The sequence below is a fragment of the Phragmites australis genome, chromosome 11 (assembly GCF_958298935.1).
Source record: "Phragmites australis chromosome 11, lpPhrAust1.1, whole genome shotgun sequence".
Classification (NCBI taxonomy): domain Eukaryota; kingdom Viridiplantae; phylum Streptophyta; class Magnoliopsida; order Poales; family Poaceae; genus Phragmites; species Phragmites australis.
In genome coordinates this window covers 943,752-955,278 of record NC_084931.1, presented here as the reverse complement: position 1 = coordinate 955,278, position 11,527 = coordinate 943,752, and the positions used below count along the sequence as shown (strand labels likewise).

The 11,527-nt window shown below is 46.5% G+C and overlaps 2 protein-coding genes across 2 annotated transcripts; one reads left to right on the top strand and one right to left on the bottom strand.

Moving 5' to 3' along the window:
• Positions 1-1,126: 1,126 nt before the first annotated feature.
• Positions 1,127-6,641, top strand: LOC133884757 (calcium-transporting ATPase 4, endoplasmic reticulum-type-like). The gene is made up of 8 exons (XM_062324300.1): positions 1,127-3,176; positions 3,432-3,501; positions 3,616-3,737; positions 3,898-4,176; positions 4,369-4,746; positions 5,003-5,112; positions 5,396-5,624; positions 5,731-6,641. The coding sequence occupies exons 1-8, from the start codon at positions 1,803-1,805 to the stop codon at positions 6,304-6,306; spliced, it is 3,138 nt and encodes a 1,045-aa protein (XP_062180284.1). The 5' UTR covers positions 1,127-1,802; the 3' UTR covers positions 6,307-6,641.
• A 145-nt stretch (positions 6,642-6,786) lies between these two features.
• On the bottom strand, positions 6,787-10,246 carry LOC133884758 (receptor-like protein kinase HERK 1). The gene is made up of 2 exons (XM_062324301.1): positions 10,026-10,246; positions 6,787-9,628 (listed from the first exon to the last, which is right to left on the bottom strand). Exons 1-2 carry the CDS (start codon positions 10,026-10,028, stop codon positions 7,100-7,102), a joined length of 2,532 nt encoding a protein of 843 aa, XP_062180285.1. The 5' UTR covers positions 10,029-10,246; the 3' UTR covers positions 6,787-7,099.
• Between the last annotated feature and the right edge of the window lie 1,281 nt (positions 10,247-11,527).

Here is an 11,527-nt window from a genome sequence, read left to right as displayed (position 1 = left end):
TTTCCTATGCACCATTCACCATTAGCAAGAAAACAACTAGTATGTGTATATGTATGTATATACATATTAGTACTGTTGCACTACCGTTAATTACAATAAAAAATAGAGTTACAACCAAACGTAAATAAAAAAATTGAGTTATAATTACGTTACGGATGAACATAACTCCTAACGAATTCTTTGTCTAATGATATACAACCTAAGAAATATGATTAGATTGTACTACAATCTAAAACGTAAATTTGTTAGTTTCTTGTGTTACAATTATGTATTTTTAAATATATGATTATAATTAATCTACCTAGTAAATTATAATTAATAGTTATTTGAGTTGTGACCGATCTATTTAAGGATTAAAATATGTGCATGACACGATTAATTATTCACGGACCCACTGACCAAGCAGGAGCAAAGAATTGGAATGCCTTTCTGTACACCCTCCAACAAAATAGCCCTCCAAACCTACACACCTTTGGCGTGTGTGTGTCATTGCCGGTGGGCCCCACCTAAAGGATCCCAAGGCTAGGAGTGGGACCACACCCCATCATCCACAGGGCCACTGGCAGGTAAAGAAATGGGCGCCGGTCAATACGGAGAGAAAGCAATAATTCCATGGTCAATTCAGTGTTTGGTTAGCTGTTTATAATAGAAGAGGTTTAGTCTTTAGTTAGTTATATATATGTTTTTAAATTGAGTTGAATTTTTATTTGGTTGATTGAATTTGAGATTATATAAGTAGATATGAAAGTTGATATTATTTTAGTTACTAAGTATAAAGTTGATTTTATGATACTATCAAGTGAAATTGTCTGTACGAGATAGGTAGGTTACGTAGAAAATCTTTCTTCTCGGGTTAAGTTAGGTAAACTTAAGGTGTGTTTGGTTTACTGATAAGACTTTATAAAGTTATATTATATATATATGCTAAGAAAAATTATATTTGTTAAAAAAAAGTATGTTAAGTTTTTTTAATGAGATTTTGTTTAGTTATATCTACGTGTTTAGTTTGACTGAGATAGGACGGTACCTAGTGTCACTGTAGCTTCCTCCCTGCCCAAGCAATTCTTTTTCACGAGAAAACGTATGTCGATGGCTGACAAATCGGCAGCGACACCTTTCGTTTCTCCGCATCTCCCCGCCCCACCGAATGCGCGGTGCGTGCGCCACTTTGCAGTTTGTAGCAGCGGCAGCGTCCGTAGCAAACCTCCTCCTCCCAAGGCCTACTGGACTGCTGCGGCAGCAGGCGGTTGGGAGGGACCGCACCCGCACCCGCACCCGCACCGCAGGAAGCTTCCTGCCACCTTCCTCACCCCCTCGTATTTCAACTTGCAGCCGAAGCAGAAGAGGGAGCGGCGCGCATGCGGTTCCCACATCCCCACCACCCGTAGTACCCCACCCAACAACCTCTTCTTCCTTTCCTCTCTGCTCGTCGCGGCGACGCGAGGGAGAGTGAGTCAGTGAAGGGCTCGTGCCTCCGCCGCGTCCTTGGGACGGAGAGGCGGTTCCGTGCGGCGCCGGGACTCGGAGAATTCCATCGCTTGGTTGCGGGGCTTGATCGATTGAGTTCTCGGGCTCGACGCATTTGTTGGTTGCGGACTCCGGAGTCCAGGCACCGCACGCCAACGAGAACAGAAAAAGATCTCGTCTTTGTTCGACGCGGCTTTTGTGGCCGGGGGGTACGTACATAAAAGGTAGCGATCCCCCGCCGCCAAAATCGCATCTTGTGGAGTCGAATTCCGCAAGGAGATTGATCCTCCGTGCGAAAGATCGCGTCTTGGAGGCGTGACGCGCTGACGGCGACGATGGGCGAGGCGGCGCCGGCGGTGGACGACGAGTTCCCGGCGTGGGCGCGCTCCGTCAAGGACTGCGAGGCGCGGTTCGGGGTCTCCGCGGCGCGGGGGCTCTCGTCCGACGAGGCAGCGGCGCGGCTGCAAGCGCACGGGCCCAACGAACTCGCCGACCACCCGGGCCCGTCGCTGCTGCAGCTCCTCGCGCAGCAGTTCGAGGACACGCTCGTCCGCATCCTCCTCGTCGCGGCCGCCGTCTCCTTCCTCCTCGCGCTCTCCAACTCCGCGGGGGAGGTCACGCTCTCCGCCTTTGTCGAGCCGCTCGTCATCTTCCTCATCCTCGTCGTCAACGCCGCCGTCGGAATATGGCAGGAGACCAACGCAGAGAAGGCGCTCGAGGCGCTGCGGGAGATCCAGTCCGACCACGCCGCCGTCTTGCGGGACGGGGAGTGGGTGCCCAGCCTCCCCGCGCGGGACCTCGTCCCCGGCGACGTCGTCCAGCTCCGGGTCGGGGACAAGGTGCCCGCGGACATGCGCGTGCTCCGGCTCGTCACATCCACGCTCCGAGTTGAGCAGGGCTCGCTCACCGGCGAGACCGCCTCCGTCAACAAGACCGCGCACGCAGTGCCCACAGAGGACGCCGACATCCAGGCCAAGGAGTGCATGGTGTTCGCCGGGACCACCGTCGTGAACGGCGGCGCCATCTGCCTCGTCGTGCACACCGGGATGACCACGGAGATCGGCAAAATCCACGCTCAGATCCATGAGGCGTCGCAGGAGGACGACGACACCCCACTCAAGAAGAAGCTCAACGAATTTGGCGAGGTGCTCACCAAGATCATCGGTCTCATATGCGCCCTGGTGTGGTTGATCAATGTCAAATACTTCTTAACGTTTGAGCTTGATGGATGGGTGCCAAGGAACATACGGTTCTCGTTCGAGAAGTGCACATACTACTTTGAGATCGCCGTGGCGCTTGCCGTCGCCGCGATACCTGAGGGCCTGCCTGCTGTGATCACAACTTGCCTTGCGCTTGGAACGAGGAAGATGGCCGCCAAGAATGCGCTGGTGAGGAAGCTGCCGAGTGTGGAGACACTGGGCTGCACCACGGTGATTTGCTCAGACAAGACCGGAACACTGACCACAAACCAGATGTCGGTGGCAAAACTCGTGGCGATTGGTGATTCTGCAGGGCAAGTTAGGAACTTCAAGGTGGACGGGACAACATACGATCCCCAGGATGGGAAAATTCACGATTGGCCTGCAGGGAGCATGGATGCAAACCTTGAGACGATTGCAAAGGTTGCAGCTGTGTGCAATGATGCCAGCGTGGCACATTCTTCACATCAGTATGTCGCCACCGGAATGCCGACTGAGGCAGCTTTAAAGGTGAGGATTGCTAAACTTACATGCTATTCTCATTTTGCAAAATTCTGTGGTGTATTAGTCCAAGAGTATGGTACTCTGGAACGCAATAAATCAGTTACAGATGTGATGATCATGTTGTTAACCGTCCAGGTACAGAGACAACTGAAAATTGTGTTCTCACATGTGTTGGTGCAATGCCAAATAAGACACGTTTGCTATTGGGAAACAGTGTATTGTTTAGCGCTTATGTTAACTTCCTTCTTTGGTTTCTTCTAGGTCCTGGTTGAGAAAATGGGTCTGCCTGGAGGAAAGAGTGGACTGTCATTGGACCCGTCTGATACATTAGGTAATAAATACATGCTTTCGTGCCTTAACATTTGTTTCTTTCCTAATATTTGGTGCTTAATCAATACATGCAACGACTTTCAGACATGTGAATTGCAATGTTGTTTGCTGACAGGCTGCTGCAGATGGTGGAACAATGTTGCCAAAAGGATTGCCACGCTCGAATTTGACCGAATGAGGAAATCAATGGGTGTCATTGTGAAGACCAGTTCAGGAAGCAATGCTCTACTCGTGAAGGTGACGATTCCCTATTTTTAGTTATTGACATTTTGGAACGATCCATTTGTAATGAAAGATTTTTCCTGTACAACTTACCCCTCTTTTCTAGATAGAACTTTATTGGATCACATGTTCCCTGTATTACTGTGAGTGCTTGATGCTGTATTCTTCATGGCAGGGAGCTGTTGAAACGTTGCTTGAGAGAAGTAGCCACATTCAACTGAAGGATGGTTCAGTGGTGCCGTTAGATGAGAAATCAAAGGAAACTATGTTGGCCAGCCTCCATGAAATGTCAACTAAAGCTTTGCGCTGCCTTGGTTTTGCGTACAAGGAGGATCTAGCTGACTTTGCAACATACGATGGCGAAAACCATCCTGCTCATAAGCTTTTGCTGGACCCAGCCAATTATGCAGCAATTGAGACTGAACTAATATTTGCTGGTCTTGTTGGCTTAAGGGTAAGATGACAGTCCTTTTTGGGGCTATTTAGAAGAAATTTTGTTTCTTATTTCAACACTGTACAATATAGATCTACAGAAATATATCCCACGGGGACCTGGATTTAAGAAGATACATGCAAAATGTGCCAAACCCTCTTGTCGGCACTCAATTTTCTACAACATTAACAAAAAAATTTCTGGATGTGCCAGGATCCTCCCAGGGAAGAGGTTTTTGATGCTATTGAAGATTGCAGAGCTGCTGGCATCCGTGTTATGGTGATAACAGGGGACAACAAAGAAACTGCTGAGGCAATATGCCGTGAAATAGGTGTGTTTTCATCGAATGAGGATATCACCTTAAAGAGCCTTACAGGGAAGCAGTTCATGGCACTTGAGGAGAAGAAGACACTGCTACGAAGGAAAGGTGGCCTTCTGTTCTCTAGGGCAGAGCCTAGGCACAAACAAGAGATTGTGAGACTGTTGAAAGAAGATGGTGAAGTTGTTGCCATGACTGGAGATGGAGTCAATGATGCCCCTGCTCTAAAACTGGCTGACATTGGTATAGCAATGGGCATTACTGGAACTGAGGTATATACTTATTTTCCATCTTAGCTTGTCCTCAAACTACTTGTTTTTTAGCTGCCTGGACAGAAAACTACTGGCTTTTAAAATTGTTTTGCTATTTCTACTTGAGAAAACCTGTGAAAAAAACTTTTTTTGGGACAAATGGGTTTCAATCCCTGCTTTTATTGAAAGCGGCCTGAAACAGAGTGATGTCAGCAGAACTATGACTTGGCCATGCTATTTTTTGAAGTTTTTTGTAAGCAAACCTTATGTGTTTCAGGTTGCCAAAGAGGCCTCTGATATGGTGTTGGCTGATGACAACTTTAGCACTATAGTTTCTGCAGTTGGTGAAGGAAGATCTATTTATGACAATATGAAAGCTTTCATCAGGTTTGTGCTGAGAGCTTGCTTTGATTATGGTTCAGACTTGATATCTTGTGTTTTCTTGCACACATGTAGTTGATCTCATCAGTTGGTTTTGACTTGAGATTCTAGTTTGGCAGGAGGAAAAAAAACAGATCAATATGCTAGGTAACATAATAATGCTGATCTCCCTACATGGAGCGCAGCTAGATGCAAACATATTTCATCCGATTTTGCATTGCTTAGTTGGGCCAGCTATGATGTTTGTGTTCCTTGTGAGGATTCTGACTGTCTTCCTTGGCTGCTGCAGATACATGATTTCCTCAAACATTGGTGAAGTTGCTTGTATTTTCCTAACTTCTGCCTTGGGTATTCCCGAGGGATTGATACCTGTTCAACTTCTCTGGGTTAATCTTGTCACCGATGGACCCCCTGCAACTGCGTTAGGTTTCAATCCACCTGACAAGGACATCATGAAGAAGCCGCCAAGAAGGAGCGATGATTCACTTATTACTCCTTGGATTTTGTTCCGCTACCTGGTAAATTATCTCTCTAGTTTTGTACTATTCAGACTTATCTATCGGTCTTTTGCAGAATCTTATATTTTGAGATAATTTCTCATGCAGAGTTATATTTTGCTTGCAGATCATTGGCCTTTATGTTGGGATTGCAACTGTTGGCATATTTGTCATATGGTACACGCATGGATCTTTCATGGGCATTGACCTCACTGGAGATGGTCACACTCTTGTCAGTTACTCGCAGCTCTCAAACTGGGGCCAGTGCTCAACTTGGGACAACTTCAAGGTTGCGCCTTACACTGCTGGAGCCAGAACTTTCACCTTCGACAACCCCTGCGAGTACTTCCAGGCCGGCAAAGTGAAGGCAACAACGCTATCTCTGTCCGTCCTGGTGGCGATTGAGATGTTCAACTCGCTCAACGCTCTCTCTGAAGACACCAGCCTGCTCAGGATGCCTCCTTGGGTGAACCCATGGCTGCTCCTTGCGATGTCCGTGTCTTTCGGGCTCCATTTCATGATCCTCTACGTGCCGTTCCTCGCGACAGTGTTTGGCATCGTGCCACTCAGCTTGAACGAGTGGCTGCTTGTTTTGCTGGTCGCGTTCCCGGTGGTGCTGATCGACGAGGTTCTCAAATTTGTGGGCAGGTCTACAAGCTCTTCAGGCCCCAAGAGGCGGTCGAGGAAGCAGAAGGGCGAGTAATGGCTAACATCGGTTCAAACCTGAGTGACTAAATCAATCAATCAATTTGTTTTGATCATATAAAGATAATCGCCAAAGGATGTTTGTTGAACAGCAAACTATTCATCAATACAGAAAAGTGCAGGAGACAAGTTGTCATTCTCACTTTGGAAGATGACTTTTGCTGTTTATTTCTTCCTTCTCCTAATGATGATAACTGAGTTCACAAAAACCTTATTTTTAGTGGTTAGTTGGCAACCCCATACATACCTGTGAATTATTAAAGTGTTACTTCTCAGTTCTTGGTTGTAATATGACTATTGTGGCGGTGGCATACTGAGGTGGCTGTTTCTGCATACTGTTATTGTGCTCCTGCATCCGTGTTCTGCTTGTTTCTGCTTTGAGATGGCCATTCGTGTTGGAACTTCGGAGCCGGTCTCACTCTTGAGGGGGGGGGGGGGGGGGGGGGGTCGTGGCCGAAGCACGAGACAACACAATCAATTGTAAGCGTGTGCATGAACTGCCAAAAGGTACAGACAGTACATGAAAAGAGTACAAAATGGACAGGACGGCATACAAAATGTCAGACTGGGGTGCTTACAAACTGCAGTACTTCACACATCCAGCACTTCACCGGTTGAATCAGGCTATCTACTAAGATGTAGCCGCGTAGGCTAAAACTGTAACAAATTGAAAAAGTAGTTCGGTAAAATAATGGAGAACAAAAAAGAAAAATACAATTACACATGATCTCTCGAGTAAACTTCAACAAGACAACTTTCAAGGCTTCCTCTACAGGCTGTGTCATGCACCTTTACCTTCCCTCAGCTTTGATTAGCTGAGAGAAAACCCGGCTCATCGACACGTCGGAGAGGTCATGATCAGGCTCCTTTGAAGCTCCAGCTTCTGCCATTGTCACACTGATGCTCTCAAGGGCGCCAACATTCTGAACTTGGGATGGGAGCTCGACAATACGGTTCATGCTGTTCACATCCGAGATAGTGGAATCTGCATCTTGAAGCTGCAGAACGTACTCCAGGTTCCAGAGGACGTCTCCCATCGATGGCCTCTCCACACCGTAATCTGCCAGGCACTTCTCCACTGTTTCTCCAAACTTCCTCAGAGAATCTGGTCTGATCGTGCTTGAAACTCTCTGATCGACAATTTGATGCAGCTCTCCTCTCTTCTGCCACTTCATTCCCCACTCTGCCAAGTTCACCATCTCCCTTGGAAGTGTAGGGTCAATCACCGGCCTTGCACAAAGAACCTCGAGCAAAACAACACCAAATGAGTAGACATCTGACTTCTCAGTCAGCTGTTGCCTCCGAAAATATTCAGGATCAAGATAACCGAAGCTACCCTTCACTGCAGTGCTGACATGAGTTTGGTCCAACTCAGGCCCAGTCTTCGATAGCCCAAAGTCAGCAACCTTTGCGAGGAGGTTCTCATCAAGCAAGATGTTTGCAGACTTGACATCACGGTGGATAATGGCCTTTGCTGAGCCAGTATGAAGATAGTGCAGTCCCCTTGCTGCTCCAATGCAAACCTCCAACCGCTGCTTCCAATTGAGTGAGGGGTTATCAGAGCCATAGAGATGGCTCTTGAGAGTCCCTTTCTCCATATATTCATAAACCAAGATCATTTCATTCCTTTCATCACAGTACCCAATCAGAGACACCAAATGGCGGTGGCGCAGCCGTGAGAGAAGTTCAATCTCTGTACGAAACTCATTGAGACCTTGCTGAGATTTTGGATTTCCACGCTTCACTGCAACCTTTGTCTCGTCCCTCAACACTCCCTTGTAGACCTTACCAAAACCTCCAACTCCAATGACCCAGTTCTCATCAAAATTGTTTGTCGCTTCTTGGAGCACATTAAAGGCAAAACGGTATCCGTAGCTTCCATTCAGCCCCGATGTAAGAGTCGTACCATAAGAAGTTCTGCTTCCTGTACTGAGAGAGGTGAGCCCGTTGATAGAGAAAGGCATCCAAGTCTTTGAATGCTGCTTTTCCAGAGTCCTTTTCCTCCGGCAAAGAAGCACAAGAACAAGGACAATTATAAGTAGTCCAAAAGCTCCAAGGGCTGAACCAATAATCACACCCAAATTTTTGTTTGCACCGCCAGACCCAACAGTAAAAGCAGAACCTCCACTGCTCATCTTCATAATCTCGAGCCCATTCAGAATCCCGTCAGGTAATACATTTTTCAAGGTTGATGGGCCAATGCTGATGCTGAGCTTGCTAGATGCATCATTAGATGAAAGAACCACATCTACATAGATAGCTGTAGCTAACTGATTCTGAGATAATTCTGAGAGATCAAGATTATTTTGCGCAAGGAAGCTCCCAACATACACATTGAAGTAGAGCTGGTTCAGTGCATTGCTGACTATATCACAGAAGTGAAATCTTATCAAATAGCTGAAGCCGGCATCCACATCAAACTGCCATGTCATGTTGAAAAGCGCGTTGGAAGTATTTGATGCTGCCAATTCTGTAGCTGTACCGTAGACAATACCAGGGGCGGCCAGCTGAGTTGCTCCACCCTTCATATAGTTGACATCCTTGCCATAAGCAACCTTTTTGGTCACAGTTGGGTTCAATAGGTAGCTCTGATCAGGCACCCAGGTCCTCGAGAGGGTATCATTGTCTGGAGTGACCTTTGGACCACCCATGTTCACCCGATAAACCGTCTCCAGTGGTTGTGTAGGCAAACCGCTGTACTGCTGCACAGGGTTGACCAGTTGGGCATCATCGTTGATGAGATCATCTGGGACGGAGACCACTTCGATTGCATTGATGAATGCAACTCCGTTCGACGGTTTGAAGGAAATAACAAGCTTGTCGCGGGCGATGTTCAATGAGTACTCTTTGAACAACGGTGCAGTCTTGTCTGGCTGTTGGAAATCACTAAGCAGGAGCACATCTTGGGTTGACACTGTGAATTTGGCAAGTGAAAGATCATAACTCTGGTAGATAAAGGGGAAGAAGTAGAGCCTGACGAAATGCCGGCCCTGCTTCTGGATCGGGAAAGTGTAGGACGACGGGTCGGTGAAGATGCGGGCGGTCTGGTAGAGCGCCTGGTTATCAAAAGAGGCCACCCCATTTGCCGAGGTGCCGGCAAGGATGTCCTTGGAGGTGGACACTGTCACCGGAGATGCGCCATCAGCGGCGAAGGTCCTCTTGTCAACCGTCGTGCTCTTGGAGGACCCGCAGTCAACAAGGTAGTTGTCAGCAGGCTTGAATTGCGCTCTGCAGACGCCAATGGATGACAGGATGCATAGCACGATGAAGGTTGCAACTTGCTGCTTCTTCCTCCCCGAGGGAGCCATCTTGATGTTGACCTGAGTAGCAAAGCATGTTCACAATTTCAGATGGCATGCACAACTGTAATCTAAGAGGCAAGAACAGAGACAGGATCAAATTGGGGCATGGTTCCTGCCAAAAAAAAAAGAACTTAGGCATGGGGGTTGAATTGAATCTCCAAAAGTTTTTGGACAACAAACTGCACTAACACCTTGGGTAGATTGATCTCTCGAGCTGAAGAAGAACCTAATCGAAGTACGGATGGGAGGATAGGGCTAGTTGCGAACCACGCAGCAAACAGATCCGCAGCTAAACGAATGGAGAGGACTAAAGATTTGGATTTGATTGCTCACAGCCAGTCACAGCAAATGAAAGAACCCCAAGAACGACACCAACTCCTAGAAGTTGTCTTCCAAGCAAGCTGCGGATACTCACCATCAAAAGCAGAAACGGATCCACGGAGAGGAGCACGGATGGATCTCTTCCACTCGACGCCAGCCCAGTAACAGCAGAGATCGGTGACGAAGAGGGAGGGCGACGCCTCTCGACGACAGAAGAATGCTGTGGAAGGAGGCCGTGGCCTGCTGTGTCCCGTCGCCGGCGGTGAGGTCGCCGACGATGAGTCACAAGAAAAGGTGGCGGCTGCAGAGATAGGGGGGGGGGGGGGCAGCGAGCCAGAGCGAGCAGGAGTTTTATTTATATGGGGAAAATCCAAATAAACTCCCACGAGTAAACTCTATTTTCAAAAACACATCTACAAGTTCATATATTTGGATTATCCACCAATAAATTCACTCTTCTTTTATTTCCCCTTTCTTTTTTCATTTCCATTTGGTGATGTATTGATGGTGATTTTGACTAATAACCAAATACTAAGGCCGACTCCGACAAAGACTTCAAAGCTCTTGCCGCATCCCTGTGTATGTATGAAATGCCGTTTTTGCTTCTTGCGCCAACTCTAACAGAGACTTCAAATGTCTTTTGCTGTGCGCTGCAGGGATGAAGGCTCCGGCAGATAGCGGCATTTTTGCAGCGCACGGACGACAGTCTCTATCACTGTTCCATGTGTATGTATGTGGGTCCGAGGAAAGGAAGAGAGGAATAGAATGTAGGAAATAGGGTGTCTGTTGGAGATAGAAAAAACATAAAAGACTGTAATAGTGATAGATGAGGCTGTAATAGTGTTATAGGGTGTGGATTTTTAGAGTTTCTATTGGAAATGGTCTAAGATGCCCCATGAGTGGAGGCGGGGAAACGATCTAACAGGCATCAGATGGAATAAAAGAAGAAAAAGGGAGAAAACTAGATAGAGGTAAAGAAATAAAAGAAGAGTGGACTTTTAGGTGGTTAAGTAAAACATATAGTAGTAGAATTTGACGGATAACAAGAATAAGTTTGATATGCAGTATAATTATCTCCTCTATGAATAAGTTAACGTTCGAATGTATTTCTCTCATATGGAGTAAAATATAGTTGAACATACAAATTTTTTTTAAAAAAACTATATAGTAGAAACAAGACATTTTTTTAGATAATTGACAATTCTCTGAATAGTCAAATGGCAGCAATCAGCCAATCACAAATTCTGCCCGTGACAAGATTACCCATTTCCACAACCCTCGAAAGACATTTTTGAGATAATTGATACCCCAGAAGTGATTGTAGCCTTTGATTTCTTCCAAGTTTTTTTTTTATAGAAAAAATATTTTGTTGTTGCATAAAATTAAACTGGTTAACCACTTGTCTCCAACCATCAGTTCATGTGGCTACGCAAGCTTCCACGCATCCAACTAGTAATATGTGTGCTATGCACGTCTCCCTGTTGTCTTTTTTTTTTACTCTTTTGCGATGAATTGTGGTAATGGTATTGCATATTTTGTTCCAGAGTCCTGTATATTTTTTATGTTACAAAATATAGCAATATTTAATAAGTGGAC

Bases quoted from the DNA above. Each gene is read 5' to 3' on its own strand.
- LOC133884757 (XM_062324300.1), top strand. From the start codon at position 1,803: ATGGGCGAGGCGGCGCCGGCGGTGGACGACGAGTTCCCGGCGTGGGCG. The intron at 3,177-3,431 runs GTGAGGATTGCT...GGTTTCTTCTAG, and splicing joins CGACTGAGGCAGCTTTAAAG to GTCCTGGTTGAGAAAATGGG. The intron at 3,738-3,897 runs GTGACGATTCCC...TCTTCATGGCAG, and splicing joins GCAATGCTCTACTCGTGAAG to GGAGCTGTTGAAACGTTGCT.